Below are 25,001 nucleotides of genomic sequence, written 5' to 3' on the forward strand. Positions count from 1 at the left end.
AATTTTAACTGCCAAGGGTGGTTGGTTTGGGTTCAATGCAGGAGGGGATGGGTGGGCAGCGTTTAATCTTCGAGAAGTAGCATCAGGTTGGGAACTCAACATGAGCCCATCCAATTTGGGCTTATCTCGGTGTTACAGTCATTTCATATGCCTGTCAAGCTTATTGGGAGATAGATACTTTACTTTGAAAAGGAATGTGGGATATGGACACTCTACCTTCACAGAATGGAGTCTATATAGCCAGTTGATTTATTTTGTGATTTCTGTACAGGGACAGAGAGCTGTCTGAACAAATCTCTGGCAATGCAAATGGTCTTTTCAGGTGCTGATTGACTACCCCTCACTATTTCAATGGAAGAGACTTAAAATTACAATGGCTGCTAAACTGGCGAGCTCTATGAAGATAGAATTTCAAATGAAAACATTTCAGAAGGCTAATCATAAATGGAACATTGATGGGATATCATTCACTCCTTATTGTGCATCAATTACATCTGTCATAAACCCATTGTGTGGACAATGGAATACATCAATACTGTTGTCATATGACTAAAACTGGCTGGAGATAGCCAATACCTTATTAATCTACAAGGGAAGCTCAGGAGGTTAGTCTGGGATACAAAGACTAGAGGAGAGGAAAGATTTTTAGGTTTGGACAAGCATTATAAAAATAGCATCCAGCTTGGATAATATCTAAGCGTATGTTTAACATTTATCAGATGCTCCATTAGAACTTTATGGATCACCTTTTAGAGGAGAGCCATCTCTCAACTAGCACAAGGAAGGACACTGCCTCAAAAGTCACCTTAGGCAGAGAATTGGGGGTTAATCGTTTTAACTACAAAATTATATTTCTTGGCTACATAGGCTGAACTACAACTTTGACAACTTTCACTCTGAAAAGGCAGAACCTTCCAATGTTAGTGAACCAAAAGAGAATCCTCCAGGCCTGCAATGTTTCAACCACCATCTTAAGGACTGTGTAAAGAAGTGACATGTTTTTTTTTCAACATTTAACTGATTTAAGTGCATGTATGTCTTTAGAAATCATCTTTTTGGGCAGAATATTTAGCTTGGCCTTCGGGCACGCGCCCAACCCACTCGAGTGTAAAATAGCGCATGATGACATTGGGCGAGCATCCCAACATCATCCCGCATTCGCGTGATGTTTTGGTTAGCGGGTGTGCATGAAACTCGGAAGTGGCCCACCAACAATTAAGAGGGCAATTAAGCCCACTGAAGTTCCAATTGTCCCTGATTTTTCATGGTCCATCCAACCTTTCTGTTGGTAGATGGGCGAATCTGCCAGGCGGACTTTGCATTTGCGATGAAACCTCATCCAAGGGCGGGATGAGGTTTCCATTATTAAATATAAAAAAAAAATGTATGGACAGAATTTTCATCTTTTATATGTTCAGGTAACTGATTCTGATGCGTGGACATTTTATTTGGATTTTAAAATTGTTCTTTATTGCTTTTAAATTCTTTAGCTCCCTGAGGCAGCTCTCTGCCTTCAGGGAGTTTTCATTCCATGCTCATCCGCACCCATGCTTATGTCAGTGCCCGCCCTCCTCCCGCCACCCTGGCAGCACTGAGCCTTTCAGTGCGCGTTTCACACTGGCTGGCCGTTAATTGGCCAGCTGGCGTGAAATCGTGGTCGGGGTCAATCGCGGTTGGCGGTCCGTTCTTGACCGATTCTGGACCCACCGAACTGCCTGCCAAACTGAAAATTCTGCTCTATGTGTTTGAGGAGTGAGTGTTGTTGCATTTACATTTCCAATGTTGTGAAAAATAATGATTATTTGCTTTCATTTATTTTTTCATGGGCTGTAGTTGCTGTTGTTGAGGCCAGCATTTATTGCCCATCCCAAATTGCATTTGATAAGGTGGTGGTGAGCCATTGCTTTGAACCTCTGCAGCCCATGTGGTGTAGGTACATTCAGAGTGCTGTTAGGGAGGGAGTTCCAGGACTTTGGCCCAGCGACAGTGAACGGATGGTGATATACTTCCAGGCGTGGCTTGGAGGGGAGCTTGCAGGTGGTGGTGCCCCCATGAATCCATTGCCCTTGTCCTTCTAGGTGGTAGTGGTCGTGGGTTTGGAAGAAGCTGTCAAAGGTGCCTTGGTGAGTTTCTGCAGTGCATCTTGTAGATGGTACACACTGCTGCCACCTTGCAACAGTGGTGGAGGGAGTGAATGTTTAAGATGGTGGATGGGGTTTCAATCAAGCCAGCTGCTTTGTCTTGGATGGTGTCAAGCATCTTGAGTGTTCTTGTAGCTGCACTCATCCATCACACTCCTGGCTTTTGCCTTATAGATTGTAGACAGGCTTTGAGAATCAGGAGGTGAGTTTCCGCAGAATTCCCAGATTCTGACTTGCTACTGTAGCCACGGTAATTATATAGCTAATCCAGTTCATTTCTGCTCAATGCTAACCCCTAGGATGTTGTTAGAGGGGGATTCAGCAATGGTAATGCCATTGAATGACAAGGGAAGATGGTTGGATTCTCTCTTGTTGGAGATGGTCATTGTCTAGTACTTCTGTGGCATAAATGCCACTTGCAGCTATCAGCCCAAGCCTGAATGATGTCCAGATCTTGCTGCATATGGACACGGATTGCTCAGTGTCTGAGGAGTCACTAATGGTGCTGAACATTGTGTAATCATCAGTGAATATCCCCACTTCTGAGCTTATGATAGAGGGAAGGTCATTAACAAAGCAGCTGAAGATGGTTGGGCCTAAGGAACTATACTGAGGATTTCCTGCAGTGATGTCCTGGAACTGAGATGGCTCACCTCCAACAACCACAAACATTTCCTTTGTGCTGGATATGACTGCAACCAGCAGAGAGTTTTCCCCCGATTTCCATTAACTCCAGTTTTGCTCGGGTGCCATATTCGGCCAAATGCTGCCTTGAGTCACTCACCTCACTTCTACTGTTCAGCTCTTTTATCCATGGTTGAACCAAGGCTGTATTGAGGTCAGGAGCTGAGTGGCCCTGGCAGAACCAAAACTGGGTGTCAGTGAGCAAGTTATTGCTAAGCAATTGCCACTTGATAGCACTGTTGATGACCCTTTCTATCCGGTTGCTGATGATCGAGTGTATGATGGCGTGGTAATTGCTGAGTTGGATCTGTCCTGTTTCTTGTGACAGGACATACCTGGGCAATTTTGCACATTGTTGGGTTAGATAATAGTGTTGTAGCTGTACTGGAACAGCTTGGCTAGTAGCATGGCTAGTTCTGGAGCACAAGTCTCCTGTACTATTTCTGGAAGGTTGTCAGGGCCCATAGCCGTTGCAGTATCCAGTGCCTTCAGCCATTTCTTGATATCACATGAAGTGAATCAAATTGGCTGAAGACTGGCATCTGTGATGCTAGGGACCTCCGAAGGAGACTGACATAGATCATCTACTTGGCACTTCTGGCTGAAGATGGTTGTAAATGCTTCAACTTTGTCTTTTGCACTGATCTCCTGGGCTCCTCCATCAGAGGGGGAAAATTATCACACATCTTTCCCCATCTGTAACACGGGTTTGAAGTGAACAGGGAATCTCCGTGGAACTATCTTTTAAATAATTGGTATACTTAAAAAGAGACAGTTATCTCAGGGTTTAACTCAACATTCTGGTTTTAACAGCCAGCGCACAGATTTCCTGAGCTGTCTGCAATTTGTCAGGATCAGTCAGGTTGGATCACAGTGAGAAGTGCTTCTTCAGTGAAATTGACAGGCTGGGTATCCTTTGCTTAGTGAACCTAAAGAGCCCGGATGAGAGGCTGGTGCTCTTCTTCTGAAAGTGTGCTTTCAGTGCTTGACAGGTGATTGCCAATTTCTTGGAATTCACATGCTCTTCAGGCCTTGGAATTTACTCATCTTGATTTGCATTTCCTGACTCCACCATAGCATGGGAGCAGCTCTAATTTGGGCCCCTGATAAAGAACAAGAGGAGCAGGACCAGCAGAACCAGCAACACAAGCAGCAATAGGAGCAACGCCAGCACCAGCTGCCTTATTTGCATCCATATGCCACATTGCCGTTCAGAGAAGATTGGTACAGAGATCCAGCAGAAAGCAGATGAAGCCCCCAACACAGGGTCTACAGGTAGAGGAATAAGTATCTCATCAGACCTGAGCACCAGTGCCTCAGGAGGTGCAGGCTTTCATGGCAGGTCAGTGTCCTGGCCCAGGTGAGCACACATTTGCCTGTGGTTGTCAAGCTGGCTACCACTGGATGCCAGAAATCATTGACTTTTTGGGACAATTTATCCAGGTTTGAGGGACACACCCCTGCTGATCACTCCAGCCGCAAATGCTTGGTTGGAGAGACCAATCTATTCCTTCATTTCTTGCAAACATCACAATACTTCAGTCCCTCAGATCCCGCAGCTAGACCTCTAGGAAAGAGCAAGAGACCTATGTGTGGTCACAGCATCAATCTGAGTCTTTTTTATTCCTGTGGTTGCCGAAGCCTTAAGAATCAATATATTGTTCATCCATTCTGACCCCTGCTGTGTTTTCTTTAACTGGAAAACCTTCCTTTGACAGATTCTGCGTTTCATCCTGCATGCCCTTCTCTGATTGTCCGGCAAACCCCGAAGCTAGATGCTAGTGCTATGGCTGTGTTAAAAAGCCACAGCAAAGGCTGGTTCAACAACAACCGGATTCCCGACTCGCTTAGTGTTCCTGCAGCATGTGGGTCTACTCAGTTGAGGTTCTGTCCCAGATTTTCTTTCGCATTCATCATATTATGTTGTGTTTTCACTAAGGGCCAGATTTTCACTGAGTGGGCTGAATTTTCTGGCTGACGTGCGGGTGGCGCATGTCATGATGGGCAGGCCTTAATTGGCCCGCCCACGCAAAATTGCGGTGCGGACCTGATCGGGGACACTGATTGGGTTATCGCACTCCCCTGCCTGCCCTCGCACAACCCACCCCCCCACCCCCGGCGGGGGGGTATTTCTGGCCAGTGAGGTTAACTGTGCCCACTGTTGTTTATGCACAAACGTAAAATACATTTACTTTGAAACTTAATTGAAAAATTTGCAATGCCAGAAACTGGTTTTAACAGCGCCACCTAGGTAGGAAACAGATAGAACCATAGAAAAGTTACAGCACAGAACATGGCCATTCGGACCATCTTGTCCATGCCAGCCCGAGGACACCCAGGTGCCCTTTCTAATCCCACCTTCCTGCACCCAGCCCATAGCCCTGCAGTTTACAGCATTTAAGGTGCAGATCCAGGTACTTTTTAAGAGTTTAGAGTTTCTGCGTCTACCACCAACTTGGGCAGTGAACTCCAGACACCCACTACCCACTGCATAAAAAAGTTCTTCCTCATGTCCCCCCTACACCTTCTGCTACTTATCTTGAATCTATGTCCCCTGGTTTGAGAATTCTCCACCAAGGGAAACAATTTTATCCTCTCCTCTCTATCTATTCCCCTCAGATGTGGGAGGTCTCTTAGGGAACGGTGCCACTTAACCAGTAATGGAAAGAAAAGTGAAAGAAAGAACTTGCATTTATACAATGCCTGTGTCAGCCCTGGATCAGTTGGTAGTGTTACGTATTCACTGGATTGCAGTATATCTTATATGTTTGACTCATCTCAGAAAAATGCAGATATGACACTAGTTCTAAATCTAAAACAGGCTTATTTAAACAATACTTTAAAACATCTCAGAACTTAAAGGATTTGTACACACCCATGATGCTAGCCAGAACCCAGGTCTTTTCTCTAGAAGCTTCTGTTTAATTAGCTCTATAGCGCCACCCATAGGCTTGCAAAATCAAGTACAGTTAAATGGATCAGAAAACGGACAAACATAATCAAACACAGGTAAATCATAAGACATAGGAGCAGAAATTAGGCCATTCGGCCCATTGAGTCTGCTCTGCCATTCAATCATGGCTGGTATGTTTCTCAACCCCATTCTCCCTGTAACCTTTGATCCCCTTACCAATCAAGAACCTATCTATCTCGGTATTAAATATACTCATTGACCTGGCCTCCACAGCCTTCTGTGGCAATGAATTCCATAGATTCACCACTCTCTGGCTAAAGACGTTTCTCCTCATCTCGGTTCTAAAAGGTCTTCCCTTTACTCTGAGGCTGTGCCCTCGGGTCCTAGTCTCTCCTAATAATGGAAACATCTTCCCCACATCCACTCTATCCAGGCCTTTCAGTATTCTGTAAGTTTCAATCAGATCCCCCCTCATCCTTCTAAACTCCATCGAGTATAGACCCAGAGTCCTCAAACGTTCCTCATATGTTAAGCCTTTCATTCCTAGGATCATTCTCGTGAACCTCCTCTGGACCCTCTTCAGGGTCAGCACATCCTTCCTGAGATACGGGGCCCAAAATTGCTCACAATATTCTAAATGTGGTCTGACCAGAGCCTTATAAAGCCTCAGCAGCACATCCCTGCTTTTATATTCTAGTCCTCTCGAAAAAACCATTGAACACTACATCTCCCCACCCCCCCTAACTAAAACCTTGTTTTGAATTAAATCATTTACAGTTATATTTGCCTATTTTCTCCAAGTACAGAAATAACCTTTGAGATGCAAAGTTCTCTTCAATCTGCGATTACATCTATAAACTTGATGTTGAGCTATGTGATCAACTTGATAAGCTGGATGATCAACATCACTCATAGGAAAAGGATATGTATCCTCATTATCACTGTACTTAATATCCTGGTTTGCTCACTATCAAGTGCCTTGCATCCCACTTTGTGTTGTCATCTCAAACATCATCGGAAATTTTTGTTGTGTATTCACCAGGTTGCTGCATAACTTATGTCTGATTTATCTCAAAACAATGTAGAGGTGACACTAATTCTAAATCTACAACAGGTTTATTTATAATACTTCACAACTTCTCAGAACTTATGGGATTTTTATACACACATGGTGTCATCCAGGACCCAGGTCTTTTCTCTGGAAGATTCTCATTTTAAGTATCTCTGTAGCTACATCCATAGGCTTAAGCATTCAAGTACAGTGACATATATAAGAGAATAGACAAACATAATCAAACACAAATACAAAAATTGCTGGAAAAACTCAGCAGACCTGATAGCATCTGTGGACAGAAAGACAGAGTTAACAAAACATTAACTCTGTCTTTCTCTTCACAGATGCTGTCAGACCTGCTGAGTTTTTCCATTAATTTTTGTTTTGTTTCAGATTTCCAGCAACATATTATAATCAAACACAGATCAATCAAACCATTGAACAGGATAGGTCACATGTTCACTTCTGACTCAAAAAGTTGTGAGTTCAACTTCCACTCCAGGGCTTGGGTGGAAAAGCCTAGGCTGACATTTCAGCACTGAGGGAGTGCTACACTACTGGAGGTGCTATCTTTTAGATGGGGTGTTAAACCAGGTATGTCTACCGTCTAGGGAAGGTGCAAAATGTCCAATTACATATTCTCATTGTTCTGGCTAATATCTATCCCTCAATCAACATCACAGAAAACAGATTATTTGATCAATATTACAATACTGTTTGTGGATGCTTGCTGTATGCAGATTGGCTGCTGAAGTTCCTATATTACACAGTGACTATAATTCAAATGTGCTTCAATGCCTGTAAAGCATTTCAGAGATGTCCTGAGGTTGTACAAGATACTATATAAATGCAAACATTGCTTTATTTCTTTCATGACCTCAGGATGTCTCAAAATGCTTCCCAACCAGTGAAGTAATTTTGAAGTGTAATGGATAAAAGAGCTGAACTCTAGAGGTGAGGTGAGAATGACATCAAGGCAGTATTTGACTGGGTGTGGCATCAAGGAGCCTGAGCAAAACTGGAGTCAATGGGAATCAGAGGAATAACTCTCCACTGGTTGGAGTTATACCTAGCACAAAGGAAGATGGATGTGGTTGTTAGAGACCAATCATCTCTGTCCCAGGACATCGCTGCAGGGGTTCCTCAGGGTCATGTCCTAGGCCCAAACATCTTCAACTACTTCATGAATCATTTTTTCACCATCATATGGTCAGAAGTGGGGATATTCGCTGATGATTGTGAAATGTTCAGCACCTTTTGTGAATCCTTAGATACTGAAGAGTGTATATGCAAGACATGGACAGCGTTCAAGCTTGGGCTGATAAGTGGCAAGTAAGATTCATGCCACAGAAGTGCCAGGCAATGACCATCTCCAACAAGAGAGAATCTAATCTGCTCCCCTTGACATTCAATGGCATTACCATTGCTGAATCCGTCACTATCAACTTCCTGGGGGTAACCATTGCCCAGAAACTCAACTGGACCAGCCATATAAATGCTGTGGCTACAAGACCAGATTAGAGGCTGGCGATTCTGTGGTGAGTAACTCACCTCCTGACTTCCCAAAGCCTGTCCACCATCTATAAGAAATAAGCCAGGAGTGTGATGGAATACTCTCCAGTTGCCTGGATGAAAGGAACTCCAACAACAAAAGAAGCTTGATACCATCCAGGGAAAAGCAACTTGCTTGATTGGCACCCCATCCACAAACACTCAGTCCTTCCACCACTGAGGCTGCAGTAGCAGCAGTGTCTACCATCTACAAGATGCACTGTAGCACCTCACTGAGGCTCCTTCAACAGCACCTTCCAAACCCGTGACCTCTATCACCTAGAAGGACAAGGGCAGCAGATACTTGGGAACACCACCACCTGCAAGTTCCCCTCGAAGTCACTCACCATCCTGACTTGGAAATATATCACCATTCCTTCACTGTCTCTGGGGCAGAACTCTGGAATGCCCTTCTGAATAGCACTGTCGGTGTACATACAACACATGGACTGTAGCGATTCAAGAAGGCAGCTCACCACCACCTTCTCGGGGTCAATTCAGGATGGGCAATAAATGATGGCCTAGCCAGTGACTCCAACATCCCATGAATGAATAAATAAATAAAAAATAACCAGTGCTGTGTGGGAAAAAATTAAGTAATGTCAACAGAAACAGAGAGAAACATGACAGAAAAGCGCGAGGGGCATAGCGTGTTGAAGCTGTGTGTGATAAATGTGACTGTGACAAAAAAGTATAATTGCTACAAGAAGTAGATGTTACACAGTAGAGGCAGAACTTTCCCCCCGTTGTGGGGGGAAGTTGATGGGCTGGTGCGTGCGGGCGTGCTTCTGATCGGTGCCCCTGAGCGGAGGCGCGGCGCCATTTCAAGTAGGCGGGCCAATAAGGCCCACCCAGCTATGCACTCCCTGTGCGGGCGGGGTGGGGGGTGGAATTCCTAAAATCAAGAGTGCGCTCTTTCGTGCAATGGCTCTACTTTCAACAATATTAAAATTAGAAAAAATAAATTCCCTTACATGTCCCCTCATGTGACAATGTCACGTGAGTTGGGACATGTTCATAATTTCCATAACAACTTTATTAAAATTTTTAAATCCCTACATGAAACCTCATCCCGCCAGTGGATGAGTTTCATGTCTTTTCTAGTTGCCGCCGGGGCTCCTGGCCTGCCCACCAACCTTAAGGTTGGACGGGCAGGTCCTTTAATTGCTTAATTGATCCTGTCAATGGCCTCAATTGGCCACTGACAGGTCGGCGGGCGTGCAGCTGATTTTGCTGCATCCCCGCCTTCCTGAAAACTTAAACGGCGTGGGGTGACGTCGGGAGTCATTCCGTGTCATTTTACACGTTGGCGAGCGGGCCCCGCCGATGGTAAAATCCTGCCGTAGGTGTTTGCACATATAACATTTTAATGTATTATAGATGACTTGTTTTGGATATATGATTTAAGTAACTTCCCTTCTTATTCCTAGGTAAAGATAGATTTCAAGTAGCCATTTGACCATTGCACTTTTTCTTTGCCCTTTGGCTTCCCATAATTATTGTTTTCCAAGTGGGTCATGTATTCTTTCACCCTTTGTTCATTGTGAAAACCCTTTTCTAAAACCTGAGTTTGTCAATGCTTTTCCACGAGAAGTTGCACATTACTATGGATTTGAGCAATGAAGCTAAATTTTCTTTAAAGAAAGGATGGCAAATAGGAAAGCAATACCACAGAAAACTGCCACTTCCAGTTTACATTTCAGTTACTGATCAACTATCTATTCCCTTTAGAGCATGATAAAAAAATGCTGATAGCAAATAAACGTTGAAGAAGTCACCCATTCTCCTGCTTTCTTTACAGTGCCCAAATTGAACATTGTATTGGTCTTTTTTTTTTATTTACTTCATCACTGCAGTAACCAGGAACAGCATGACTGTAGGTGAACCAAGTTCCATTATGAAGTTTTCAAAATAAATGTCAGAATAACTTTTGTCTTACCATTGCCCATCAGAGTTTGAGAGCTGCTGAATGGAGGTGCCAAACTGAACACCCGGAGGGCCTGACAACATTTTGGCTTTCAACACATCAACATTAAAGGCCTGGGATGGTTGCAGAAGAAGACCACCTATATAAATGACAAAAACAATATCAATTTGTGAATCAGAAAGAAGGTAATATTTAAGAATGATTGTTATGATATTAAGTAATTTTCTATTTTTCAAGCCTAATTGAGCAATAATACACCACACATTTTGTGGATTATTTTAACATTCAACATTTTAACTTCAGAAATGTGAGTGCTGATTAGCAATTGCAATGTTGCCATTCTTCTTTCAGAAGGTAATTCTTTGTCTTAGGAGACAGCTACCTGTTCCTAACACTGACAGGTCTGGTTGTTTTAGAGGGCCACACTTCGTTACCATGCCTTTGGAGAGCTAGTTCCCCAAATGAGTGTCCCACTGTAGCTCACCTCCTGCTATGTATTGGGTGGTCCTTAGGCTTTCTTGGCCAGAATGATGGTAAGTCCAGAGATAGAGGAAGGAAAATATGTATTTGTGGAGTAGGGGGGCCCAGGGAAACAGTGACCTGCATTATTCTTGCTGAGCCTGGAGCAACACAGGTGCCCCTCCTGGCCTCTCAAAAATAGGTTTTCACTTACCTTTTTGTGACCTTTTCCTTTGCACCACCTGTTTTAAACAGCAGAGAGTGCAAGCACATGCTCTATTCAGTTGTCCTTCAAAATTGTACTGAGTCCTTTATATGACATAGCAACTGGATTTAAGCACAGTTATAAGGCATTGGGCTGATCTAGGTGTGCTCCTGGGTCACCCAGTAGAAGGCTGGGTAAATATGGTAATGAAAAACGAACAAGGTAGCAAGTTCACAACAGCTATCTAACTCAGATGCTCTTCCGTTTCAACTAGGTAGGCCACCAAAAGTACCCCTGAAAGTCTTTTAAAGAAAGTAGTTGGCCTCAAGAAATTTTAAAGCATAATAAATTGGATAAATTTGTATGCAAGTGAAATAGGACCATTTTTACACTACGCCTCAATCTCAATTTTCTCAACTGACTCAGTGAAACTTTCGCTGAAACCCTCTGCCGCTCATTAACATAGTTCAGCCCCACTTGCACAGACCAGAGAATGCGAGTTTACTGCATTGACAGTAGTTCAGAATGGGTTTAAGTTCTTAGTGTTTTATGGGGCAGGATTGTTCAGTCGGCATGCGGGGGTGGGCCTGACGTGCCGACGTGTAAAATGATGTACGATGGCGTCGGGCATGTGTCCCGATGTCATTCACAGTCCTGCAATATTTTGTTTGGCGGGCACGCGCCGGAGTCGGCTGCGCACCCGCCGAAATGTAAACGGCCTATCAAGGCCATTAACAAAGTAATTATTGCAATTGTTAATGCTGCCTGTCCAACCTTAAGGTTAGCATGCATGCGAAAAGGCCAAGTGGCCTTTGTGATTTTTAGGAAACCTCATCCACGAACGGGGTGAGTTTTCCTAAAGCTTTTATTAAATAAATGACAATTTTTTCATAAATATAAAAACATGTCCCATCTCATGTGACACAGTCACATGAGGGGACATGTTTAAATACATTTTTAACCTTTTTATTTAACTATTTCAATGTCGATTCAATCACCCTGAGGTAGATCCGTGCCTCAGGGAGATTGAAGTGCTCTTTCGCGCACATGCATGAAAGAGCGCAGGTCCCGACTCTCCCTCCTCCCCCCGCCCGCACAGGTAGTGCTGAGCGGTACAGCTCGTGCATTACCCGGACAGGCCTTAATTGGCCCCCGCCCGCTCCTGCCGAGCCTGCGCACTGCTTGAAAAATTCAGGCCATGGTGAATTTCTAAAGTAATTTTTTTATTTCTCCTCATTGTATGTTCTGGATCTTTGAAAGCATTTTTCTGGCACCAGAATGATTAAATTAAACTTAGAAATCTTTGAAAGCTTTGCAGCTTTCAACAATTGTATTTTCTGAAACATGCCTGCCTAGGCAGGTAAACACAGCGTAAGTTTTGTGATTTCAATTTAGGTGTGTGTTTTCTGCTTTTATAGGGCCCTGATTGTTTGTGCTGATTTGTGTTTGCTATTTACCTGTCTTTGCATTCTGGGAAATGCTAAATGAGATTCATAAGAAATTCTGGTGTAAATTGCCAATTATGATGCTTAAGAAAGTACTGGCCAATATTCTGTGAAGAATTGTACTAATTTCACCTTGCAGCAGAAGTTTCTCTATGGCAGAATCTTCTGCCTGTTGGGTGGGCCTGTCGGGAGTGGGTGGGCACGGAGCCGATCGCCAGCCGTGATTGGCTGCGTGCCGCCATTTTACGTGGGTGGGCAAATTAAGGCCCACCCAGCGTGACGCGTGCCCAGTAGCGCTCAGCGCTACCTGTGCGGGCAGAGGGAGGAGGTAGAGTCGGGGCCTGCGCTCTTTCGTGCATGTGCACGAAAGAGTGCCGAAATCTCCCTGTGACATGGAACTGCCTCAGGGAGATTAATTTCAAATTGTAAGTTTAAAATAAAGACAGATTAAAATTATTTAAACACGTCCCCTCATGTGACAATGTCACATGAGCTGGGACATGTTTATGAAATGTGAGAAAAATGTTTATTAATTTAATAAAACCTTCATGAAACCTCATACCGCCCGTGGATGATGTTTCATGAAAAACGTGAAGGCCGCTTGGGCTCTTTGCCTGCCCGCCAACCTTAAGGTCAATTAGTTAAATTACTCTCCTAATGGCTTTAACAGGCCTTTGACAGTTCAGCGGGCGTACATCCCCCTCCGCTGCGCGCCCGCCAAACGGAAAACCGGAATGACGTGCAGTGTCGTTGGGATGCACGACCGATGTCACCGCGTGTCATTTTACGTGTTGGTGTGCGGGGCCCGCCTCCGCACACCGAAGAGAAAATTCTGCCCTATGTCACTTTGCCAGCACTTCAATCTTAATCAGCAGTATGTCATAAAGGTTCTGTCTCCTTTAACCTGTAAACGAGTGAAGAAAATTTTCGCCTATTTACTAGTGGACACATGTTTAGATGTTCCCACCGTGATTTTCATTCAAGTACTCATTCCAAACAGTACAGTGAGCAGGATAAATTTGCATGCATGCCAGCTATATAACCAAATGTTACAGTAACCAACGGGAAGCCTCCTTCATTCCCAAGCAGTAAGGAAAATAACCCTCACAAGCATTTTTCTGGGTCAAATCACTTTCCCTGATAATAATGAATATTCTGGAATTCCATCAAAATAACGTTGAATTTACAGCAAAGAAACAAGCCATTCTTATCAACAGGTCCAAGTCAATGTTTATGTTCCACATGTGCCTCCTCCCACCCTACTTCACTTATTTTTAACAGAATACCCTTCTATTTCCTTTCTTCCTCATTTACTTATCTAACTTCCCCTTAAATGCACCTGTGCTATTAACCTCAACAACTCCATGTCATTTTAAACATTCCCTTGGTAAAGAGTTTGTTAAACAAATAATTTAAAAAATAAGGAATTCTTAGAGCAGTAAACAAATGTTTGGTCCAACATGCCCTCTGATTTTTTTATTGGAGTGCACGGGCGATATGTTTAAATGCATGGCCCCTTTAAACCTTTTTGTGGTGTCGATTTGTACACAGCCTGCGCAAGAACTTTTGGGTTGCTGTGTGGCTGCTCGGCATAGAGAGAGAACAATGCAAACTGGAGGAACAGCACCTCATCTTCCGACTAGGCACTTTACAGCCTTCTGGGCTGAATATTGAATTCAACAACTTTAGATCTTAAACTCCCCCTCCCCCCATCCCCACCCCGTTTCTCCCCCCTCCCTTTTTTTTCAATAATTTATATAGATTCTTCTTTTCCCACCTATTTCCATTATTTTTAAATCAAAAACTAAAACTTTGTTAGTCTTTCCACCCCACCCCCACAAGAGCTGTACCTTGAGTATCCTGTCTTCCATTCTTAACTAGCACTTTTCTTAGACAATATCACCACCTTCAACACCTCTTTGATCCTTTTGTCTGTGACATCTTTTGATTATCTGCTCCTATCACTGCTTGCTTATCTCCACAATCATCCCACCCTCAACTTCTCTCTCCCCCCGCCCCCCCACCTTAGACCAGCTTATATTTCACCTTTCTCCTAACTATACTCAGTTCTGCCGAAGGGTCATGAAGACTCGAAACGTTAACTGATTTCTTCTCCACCAATGCTGCCAGACCTGCTGAGTTTTTCCAGGTAATTCTGTTTTTGTTTTGGATTTCCAGCATCCGCAGTAGCTTTTAGCTTTTTGTTTTGAACATTGGTTAGTGTTTTGTTGTGTGCTCGGAGTTTAGGTGGGGCTTTTTGGGACTTGTCTATTCTCCCAAAGTAAGCTGTTTGAGACTGTAGTTTGTTAAAACCCTTACTCCTTATTTACAGCTTCTATGTACATATTAGGGACTTTGCTCGATGTTGGAACCTCACCTCCTTCCCGATCTATGTCAGTCAGTCATGTGTCACTACATCGTCATCAGGTGCTTCTGATGTTAATCCTTTACTCTATATCTCCCCCCAAGTCTTTATCCCAATTATATACAACCTCCTACAGTTAGGTCACAAATATGTGTAAGAAGTGATTTACCCTGGCTTTTCACTAGACCAATAAAAATCAACTTGTTAAAAAAATACACGTTTTAAGTGCAATTGACAAAAGGACCTGAGGTGACATGAGGAAAAAAGGCGGCATGTTGCTACGGTCTGGCTTGCTTTATTTGAAAAGATATTGGGAGCAGATTCAATGGGCAGAATTTAACAGGGTGGCAGGGTTTCCCCACACTCCGAGGATAGTTAATTGGCTAAGGGCAAGACTACTCTTCCCTTGTTCGGGGGAAATCTTGCTTCAGAGAGCTGTCAGTCAGTCTGACTGGAGGCGGTGGCCACTACTGGGACAACAAGCCAATTTCTAAGTCCAAGTGCTCAGGATGGAGGAGTGGGTGGGTCTTGCAGTGGAGACAGGAGGGGAGATCTGGGGTGGTGGGGGAGAATGAGATGGGGGTCTTTCTGGTGAGGCTGAGAGTGGGAGAAGCACTCAGAAGGGGTGGGGTGGGGGGAAGATCTTGGGGGGAAGCCCGGTGTGAAAAGGGAGCCAGTGAGCAAGGCACACCCCCTGCTCCCCCTTCCTGCCTGAGCAGGGTGACCTGATGGGCCTCTGCCCCAACCACCACCTGCCCCTGATCTCCCATCAACCTAAACATTGGGAATGGGTGGGAAGCGGCCCTTAATCAGCAAATTAAGGGCCTCAATTGGGCAAGGGCAGGTGGGTTGGCTAAGCCTTGCTTGGCCCTCATAAAATTGTGTACAGGTTGGGGCGGAATAGAGGGCAGTGGAAAGGTAACCTGGGTAATTTTACAGACCCCTCACCTGCAAACAAGCCGGCGGGGGTCCATTAAATTTTGCCCAATAATAATTGTCGAAACGGAACTAGATAAATATTTTAAGGGAAAATATGGGTTAAGAACAGCAGAGTGGGTCTATTGGATTGCTTTACCAATGAGCTGGCACAGGCACAATAGGTTAGGTGACATCCTTCTGTGCTGTATCATTCTAAGATTCTGTCAATTATGAGAGGCAATTGATCCAAGATTACACGTCAGCGATTTAGAGCAGAGAGTCAAAAAAAGCTTTTGCTTCTTACACAGTGAATCGTGAGGATGTGGAATGCACTACCAGTGTTAGTAACAATAAAGGAATGGTGATACATGTCTAAGCGACGATGGTATGTGACTTGGAGGGAAACCTGAAGGTGATGGTTTTCTCATGCACCTTTTGCCCTTGTATGCCCTCATAATGGAGTTTATAGCTTTGTGAAGTGCTGCTGATAAAGCCTTGGCGACTTGCTACGGTACATCCTGTAGGTAGTATAAACAGCAGCCACGGTATGCTGGCAGAGGTGGATTGAGGCTTAAACTAGTGAATAGCAAGCTAAATCGAGCAGAACTGCTTTGTCCAGGATAGTGTCAAAATCCCTCGAGTGTTACAGCTGTAACCATCATGTTACTTGAACGTGTGTGGCTTGAATGGTGGTTGCCAATGGAGATGAACACAGAACATCAGGAAACAGTTCACTTCTGACCTTATGATGAAGGGAAGGTCATTGATAAGGCAGTTGAAGTTGTTGGGCCTAGGACATTTCCCTGCAAAATCTTGCAGTGATGTCCTGAGGCTGAGGCAATGTATCTGCAACATCCATAACCATCTTCCTTTGGCCATGGTATGACCACAGTCACACAGTTTTACTAGCGCCAATTAGTGGCACACCCACAAAAGCTGCCTTGATGTCACCAAGTTGGCATGTCATTTTCATGGTAGTGCTGCTGACATGTTCTTTGGCACTACCCATTTAAGAAGGATTAATCACATTGATGCCAAGGGAAATTCCAGGTCATATTGCTTCTTGGTCTCCAGAGTAAGCAATCTACAATTTTCTTTGAAACCACATACTCAACTAATGTCGGTCTCATAGTACTTTCACATTCAGAATGATCTTGAAACCATTCTGTTCAGGTTTTATCAAAGGCACAATCAGGCTTGCCTATCTCAATTATGCTTTCATAGACCATCCAATCCAATTCTATTGACATCCTTTGTTATGAGGATGTGCCTTTTCTAAAAAAGATACAATTTTTAATTTCCTTTTTCTGGCTGGATTTAAAAAAAACAATGAACTGTAAGCCTATTAAGACAATAGAGGACTGCTAGTCAGCCAGAATCTTGAATTTCTGCAAAAGTTTGAGATGAGACACAAAAATATAATTGCCTGTTCTATAAAATAATGACCATTGCAGACATGGTAATCAAATTCCTCTGGATATACAGCCAGCAGGGCTTTTAAGAACTGTTTTATCAAGCCAGAGAGATCACAAGGAGAGATCAGAATGCTGTGCTGAAAAGCTGCAAGGAAGCTGCTTTTCTCTCTCACTTCCTTGAAAGCATTGGGCCCAATTTGCAAAGTAACTATCCTGACAAGAGAAATCTACTGAAAACCAAGATCTTTTGGGAATAAACCATGGAAATCTGCTCCATACAACTACACACAGGAAGACAACCGAATAAAACGGCTGCAAAGTGGAATCATCGCATCAAGACGAGCCGAAGGACAGTTAACTGTATATTTCTTTGCTTGTTTTATCTTTTTCATGAACTGTAAAAAACCCTTAAGTTCATCCTCTTGTTCTACTAGTGTGTGTGTGGGTCCAGGGGATGTGTGCGATGTATAGATGGTGATTGTGATTTAGCTAGGGGAGAATTTTCTCCCTGTCCTGGGGGTTGGACGGGAGCGGGCACAGGAGGGTGCGCAGCTGATCGCCGACCCAAAGATTCTGGCCCTAGTTTTTTTTAAAATTTGGGACGAGGGTCACCAAACTTACCTTATTCTTTGTTTAAACTCAGAAAACCAGCCTGATTAATTCTTTATAATCAGAAAGTGTACATGGGGCTTCTGCAGTGTTGGCAAAGCACCTCCTTGCTAAATCCATGAAAAACTCTGGCCAGAATTTTTACCTTGATGGGCGGGCGGGCCCCACCGGCTCGGCGGCGGGCGGGCAGCCGAACTCTGCTGGCGAAAAGGGGCCTGCCGCCATTTTGAGTGGGCGGGCCAATTAAAGCCCAACCAGCGGCCTGCCCGACAGGAAGCGCTATGCGCTTCCTGTGCGGGGTGTGGAGGGATTCCCCATCTGTCACATCTCCCTGAGACTAAGTGCTGTCTCAGGGAGATCACTGACAGTATAAAAATCTTTAAAAATAGAAAAATATTAAAATTATTAACATGTCCCACTCATGTGACAATGTCAAACGAGATGGGACATGTTAATAAGAAGCACATAAACTTTATTGAAGTTTTTAAAAACGGACATGAAACCTCATCCCGCCAGTGGATGAAGTTTCATGTATTATCAGAAGCCCGCTGGGGCTCCTGGCCTGTCCGCCAGCCTTAAGCTTGGATGGGCAGGGCATTTAACAAGCTTAATTATCCTGTCAATGGCCTGAATTGGCCATTGACAAGTCGGCGGGTGGATAGCTGATCGCGCTGTCTCCCCGCCTTCCTCAATATTTAAATGGACCGGGATGACATTGGGGGTTCCTCCCGACGTCATCCTGCGTCATTTTCCCGTCTGTGAGCAAGCCCCGCCTCCAAATCGCCAACAGGAAAATTCTGCCCTCTGTTACAATCAGACTTGGAGTGGTAGGATGGGGGAATCATATTTAGCCCTCCTCACATGGCCTTAACGCCTTTCATGTCTTTCTCTTAATCCATTCTCTTTCTTTCCCTCTCTTTATTTCTCTTTCTGCGTATTGACTCCAAGCCATTCTATTTCCTTTTCCATTGTTAACTCCATTTCCTTTTCTTTCCTTAAGAACATAAGAACATTAGAAACAGGATCAGGAGTAGACCATTCGGCCCTTTGAGCCTGCTCCACTATTCAATAAGATCATGGCTGATCTTCTTGTGTTTCAATTTCCACATTCCCATCTAAACCTAATTACCTTTGATTCCCTTGCCTAACAAGAATCTATCTACCTCTGCCTTAAAAAATATTCAATGACCCCGCCTCCACCGCCTTCTGAAGCAGAGAATTCCAAAGTCGCGCAACCCCCTGAGAGAAAAAAATTCTCCTCATCTCTGTCCTAAAAGGACAACCCCTAATTTTAAAACAATGCCCTCTAGTTCTGGACTCACCCACAAGAGGAAACATTCTTTCAATGTCTAGTTTGTCAAGGCCATCAGGATCTTGTATACTTCAATCAAATCAACCCTCACTCTTCTAAACTCCAGTGGAAACAAGCCCAGCCTGTCCAACTTTTCCTCAAAGGACAGCCCACTCATTCCAGGTATCAATCGAGGAAATCTCCTCTGAACCGCCTTCAACGCATTTACATCCTTCCTTAAATAGGGAAACTAAAACTGCACGCAGTTAAATTTTGTTTAAGTAGCTAGGGTAAAGAAATAGGTCTAATTCACATCACTGGCCATGAGGCACACGGCTCCACCAGTTTCTGGGCCATTAAGATTTACCTGGATGTCCCTTGCTGTACCAGGTTTTGGACTGAGATTAAGACCATAAAACATAGGAGCAGAAATTAGGCCATTCAGCCCATCGAGTCTGCTCCGCCATTCAATCATGGCTGATAGATTTCTCAACCCATTCTCCCGCCTTCTCCCCGTAACCTTTGATCCTCTTACCAATCAAGAACCTATCTATCTCGGTCTTAAATACACTCAATGACCTGGCCTCCACAGCCTTCTGTGGCAATGAATTCCATAGATTCACCACTGTCTGGCTAAAGAAGTTTCTCCTCATTTCTGTTCTAAAAGGTCTTTCCTTGGGAAGATTGGGCTTCTTCCATGAATCCAGCCGCAGTTCTTTGAGTGGTGATTTTCATGGCCAGGATTTTATATTCGGAGTGCGGGGACGGGCCCAACTTGCTGGAACGTAAAATGACGTGTGATGACGTCGGGCATGCGTCCCGACATCATCGCGCTGTTGCGCGATGTTATGTTTGGCGGGCACACACCGGATTCGGCTGCACACCCACCAATATTATAAAGGCCTATTATGGCCATTAATGAACTAATTAATTTCAAATTTATGCTGCCTGTCCAATGGTTCGTGAGCAGACGAGAAAAGCAAGCGGTCTTTACTTTTTTTAGAAAACCTCATCCACGAGCGGGATGAGGTTTCCTAAAGCTTTTTCAAACTGAATAAAAACTTTTTTTGAAAAAAATAAAAACATGTCCCTTCTCGCGTGGCACAGTCACATGAGGGGACATGCTTCATTAAATTTTTATTCCATTTATTTATTTTTTTCAAAAGCGCTTCAATCTCCCTGAGGCACGGAGCTGCCTCAGGGAGATTGAAGCGCTCTTTCCGAAAGAGCGTTGGACCCGACTCTCCCTCCTCCCCCCGCCCGCACAGGTAGCGTTCAACACTACCACTCCCGCATTACACTGGGCGGGCCTTAATTGGCCCGCCCACGTAAAATGGCGGTGCGAAGCCGATTGCAGGCGGCGGTCAGCTCTGCGACTGCCCCCGCCCGCTCCCACCAAGCCCACCCGACACAGGAAAAATTCAGGCCCATAATACTGGCCCAGGTTAACTTCAGGCAATGAAACTGACGTTGGCTCATTAATGAGGGACCTCTGCACTTAACTACAATTACAGACAATTGTTTGGTCTGATTTTTCTGTTTTATTTTCTCAAGGATCAGGAAAAAGTGTCCACAATAACTTTTGAATGAAGTGATTTTTGTAGGGCAGTTTTCTGAAACTTATCAAATACACTTATGTTAACGTAATAGATACTGGAACTCCAGTGTCCAATTCAATTTCACCAATATCTGAATTGACACCACAACCTCACATTGCTTCATTCCTGTAATGGAACATATAGGAAGTTTCTTCCTTCATTCATCTAACCTTGTGCTACCAGTTTCTTCCTCAGGTTCCTTGTCAGAATTGGCAGAATGAAGACCAGATTTTTGTCTTCTCCTCACAGTGCTATGATATGATTTGTGGACCTATTTTCGTTTCCCTTCCTGCACAGCTATGACACTTAATTTAATGCCAGCTTGAATGATCATGATTACCACTCCTCTAAAATGGTTGCGCAACTCTGTTAAATCCACAGCTGCTGAACTTTGTGGCATTTACCATAATTACTATTTTGAGACATGAGTCTGCTTTCCACCAACATTTTTCTCAGTGTCAATGTTTTCTTCAAAGCGCTGTGTTCTCAAGAAACCCATAACAGTCTTATGTTTTTGTAGTTTCCCAGTATTGCCATAGACTGAGAAACATTTTCATCGCCTTTTTTTCTCTCCTGGTTAAACACAAACTGTCCCACAATAACAAGTGTCTTCAGGCTCAGGTGTTCTTTGACCATTTGGATTAAAGCTTCTTACATTCTGCCTTTAGGCTGGACAGGAGCAATCAGAATCTTAATCAATATTATTGCAGGCTCACAGATGGTGAGCGTAATTGCTCTCTTTTTGGCTTCTGTTGTAAGTTAATTTGCATCAAACAAGAAACCAAATCTTTCAATTTATGCATGCCAGTGAGACCTGATTCAGTATTCATCAAGTTTCCAAGTTTTGCAGACCTGATAGAAAGCATTTCAGATGACAAGGAACAAAGATGTCATATATATAATCTTTTTAATAATGTTTTGCCTGTTATCCTCTTTGTCACAGTTGGATCTGAATAAACACTTCTCAGTACCTAAGTATCTAATTGTTTTTATTTTCTGAACCCCTAGCATCTTCCCTTGAAGAACAACAAAGCAATACAAGAAAACATCTTGGTGTACAATTACTACAATGTGCTTATTCCCAAGAAGAGAGCCATCTAATCTTCAGTTAGTAATAGGGAACTAACATATAGGCCAGAATTTTTCGCTCGCTTGGCCAATGTGCCCGACCCGAATGAGCTTAAATGACGCATGATATTTCTGTCGGCAGGCGTGCACGGGATTCGGCAGCGGCCTGCTGACAATTAAAAGGCCTATTAAGGCCATTAAAGTAATAATTAAGTTCAATTTTTCGCTGTCTGTCTAACCTTACGCTTGGCGGGCAGGCGAAAAGGCCAAGTGACCTTTGGATTTTTTAGGAAACTTCATCCACGGGCGGGATGAGGTTTCCAATAGCAAATAAAAATAAAATAAAAATATTTAAATTTCGCTCATGACATGTCCCTGCTCACGTGACAGTCACATGAGGGGACATGTATTTTAACATTTTAAAACTCTTTACTTGTAATTTTTAAAATCTTCAGCTCCCTGAACAGGGAGCTTTGCCTGCGCACACTCATGCGCACGCGCAAAGTTCCCCACTCGCCCTCCACCCCCCCAACACAGGCAGCGCTGAGCGCTGCAGCATGCGCTTCATGCTGGGCGGGCCTTAATTGGCTCGCCCAGCGTGAGGCCCGCCCAGCGTGAAATCACAGTTGCAGCCTGATCGCGGATGGCGGTCAGCTTCCCGACTGCTCCCACTCGCTCCCGCCGAGCCCACCCAATGAGGGTAAAATCCTGGCCATGTACCTAGAGTTTTCATCTGGACTAGGGAAAACCTGACCTGTGCACTTTTGCAGCTCGCAAAATGCACAGCAAACACATGTGAGATTTTATGAGAGATTTTCATCTTTACACACAGGGGCCTGGTTTGCAGTGCAGTTTGTGTGTTGAAATGGAATGTGTGAGGACTATGGGTGTGAAGGTGCTCCAACACAGTAGCTTAGCTCCCAACATCATTTAAAAGCCCCTAAGCATCACCCCTCACTCCCACCACCCTCATGCCACTCCATGCCACCTCACATTCCCCATGTCACTCCATGCCACCTCACATTCCCCATGTTACTCCATGCCACCTCTATGACCCCATATATCCTCCATAGGACTCAACAGGTTGCACTATGTATCATTCTCAGGAGCCAATGCAATAGCAATGGAAATTATCTCAAAATCATTGGAAAAACATTAAACCTCTAACAATCTAAGGAAAATCTGAATTGAAATTCACTATCATTGATACGAAACCAAAACCCTAGAGAAAAAAATTGTCATCCTTTAAGTGCCTCTTTGGTTTGTAAAGAAGCAAAACCATATCGAAGACATATTTTGTTATTATAAGCTAGTAAAAGTTTCAATAGTTCTTGAACTAATAAGTCCACCTGTTGAGCTGAACCTTTTGAAACCTAGCCAAGCGTTCATAATGGAATAGCTGTCATAACAAAAGCTTCCTGCTCCACTGGCAGACCATATATCCATTTTCATTTCAAAGCAGAGTGCCTGCCAATGGAGGGAGAGCAGGTACAGATTTTTTTTACCTTTAGAAGCAGTTTTTTTTAAAGCAGCCAGATCTGCCAGGCAATGGGCAGAATTTTCTGCCTGTCGGGCAGGTGGGCCCGACCCAATCTCCGGCGGGTGGAGAGCCAATCCCCGCCGGAGAAGTGGGCCCCGCTGCCATTTTACGTGGGCGGGCCAATTAAGGCCCGCCAAGCGCGACGTCTGGTGGGAAGCGCTAAGCGCTTCCTGTGCGGGTGGGGGGGATTCCCCAAAAGCGAGAGTGTGCTGTTTCATGCATGCACACGAAAGAGCGCACATCTTCCTGAGGCAAAGTGCTACCTCAGGGAGATCGCTTACACTTTGAAAAGTATGAAAAATAGAAAAAAAAAATTCCCTAACATGTCCCCCTCGTGTGATAATGTCACATTAGATGGGACATGTTCATAATTTACATAATAGGCAGAATTTAGCCCTCGATGAGTGAGCGGGCCCCACCGGCTCGGCGGTGGGCGGGCAGCCAACCACTGCTGCCGAAACGGGGCCCGCTGCCATTTTGAGTGGGCGGGTCAATTAAGACTATGTGCTTAATGTGCAGGGGTGGGGGGGAGGGAATCCCCAACTGTCAAAGTACACTCTTTCGCGCATGCGCACGGAAGAGCGCATTGCTCCCTGAGGCAAAGTGCTGTGTCAGGGAGTTTACTAACAGCTAAGAAAAGTCAAAAAATAGAGAAGTATTAAAATTATTACGCACGAGATGGGAAATGTTAATAAGAAACACAAAGTTTATTAACTTTTTAAAAAGCGGACATGAAACTTCAGCCCGCCAGTGGATGAGGTTTCATGAATAATCTGGAGCCCGCTGGGGCTCCTGGCCTGCCCGCCAGTCTTAAGCTTGGATGGGTTGATTAGTCTGTCAATGGCCTTAATTGGCCATTGACAGGTCGGCGGGCGGATAGCTGATTTCACTGTCCGCCTGTGTTCCTGAAGATTTAAATGGACCAGGATGACGTCGGGGGTTCCTCCCACCATCATCCTGCATCATTTTCCCCTCAGCGAGTGGGCCCCGTCCCCAAATCACCGAGGGGAAAATCCTTCAGAATAGGTTTATTAAGCCTTTTAAAACCCTACATGAAACCTCATCCCGCCGCTGGATGAGGTTTCATGTTTTATCTATTTGCGGCTGGGGCTCCTGGCCTGCCAACTGACCTTAAGGCTGGACGGGCAGGTCCTTTAATTGTATAATTGATCCTGTCAACGGCCTCAATTGGCCATTGACAGGTTGGCGGGCCCGCAGCTGATTTTGCTGCGCCCCCACCTTCCTGAAAATTTAAATGGGGTAGGATGACGTCGGGGGTTCCACCCGACATCATCCTGCGTCATTTTACGCGTTGGCGAGCGGGCCCCACCCCCTGCTCGCTGATGGCAAAATTCTGCACAATAAATTCAGAGCACAAAAACATGTCGGCAGAGAACTTCCTTTTTTACATTATGGCACTTTCTCCATTGGAAAAGTACTGTAATTCATATGAACAATTACACAATGCTGGTCAATGTAAGGGTCAACTTACCTTTGCAGGACAAATCCCTATGATGAATCACTGCATTAAAAATGTATCTACACTACAAGATACCACCTAAAAGTGACATCTGAATATGGCAAAATATTTTCTGCTTAACTTTCAGAATGTTCCTTACTCTTCAGCAGGCTTTCCCATTTTCTTCACAAACTGTCAAACCTGGCATGCTTTTAATGGGCTTCCAAAACCCTGTACCACCAGACAAAAATGGTAGTGGGTGGAAATCCAATTTTCGTCCATCATTCAAAATAGGGAACCAAAACTCAGCAGGGGCAGGTGTGCATTTTTCACACTCGGCATTGCCGGCCTGGAAAAA

At 44.3% G+C, this 25,001-nt stretch overlaps 1 protein-coding gene across 3 annotated transcripts in view; it reads right to left on the reverse strand.

Annotated features, from left to right (window-relative positions):
* The window catches only part of LOC144685460 (integrin alpha-2-like), a 171,291-nt gene that overhangs the window by 120,770 nt on the left and 25,520 nt on the right, over positions 1-25,001 (reverse strand). For 2 of the 3 annotated variants that reach the window (XM_078549998.1, XM_078549990.1), the window contains exon 2: positions 10,284-10,410. In XM_078549998.1, the coding sequence (XP_078406124.1) occupies positions 10,284-10,410 (127 nt within the window). Of the gene's footprint in view, positions 1-10,283; positions 10,413-25,001 lie in introns of those variants that run through there. The other variant, XM_078550007.1, reaches the window with a different exon arrangement.

The sequence above is a fragment of the Cetorhinus maximus genome, chromosome 1 (assembly GCF_964194155.1).
Source record: "Cetorhinus maximus chromosome 1, sCetMax3.hap1.1, whole genome shotgun sequence".
In the NCBI taxonomy this organism is placed as follows: domain Eukaryota; kingdom Metazoa; phylum Chordata; class Chondrichthyes; order Lamniformes; family Cetorhinidae; genus Cetorhinus; species Cetorhinus maximus.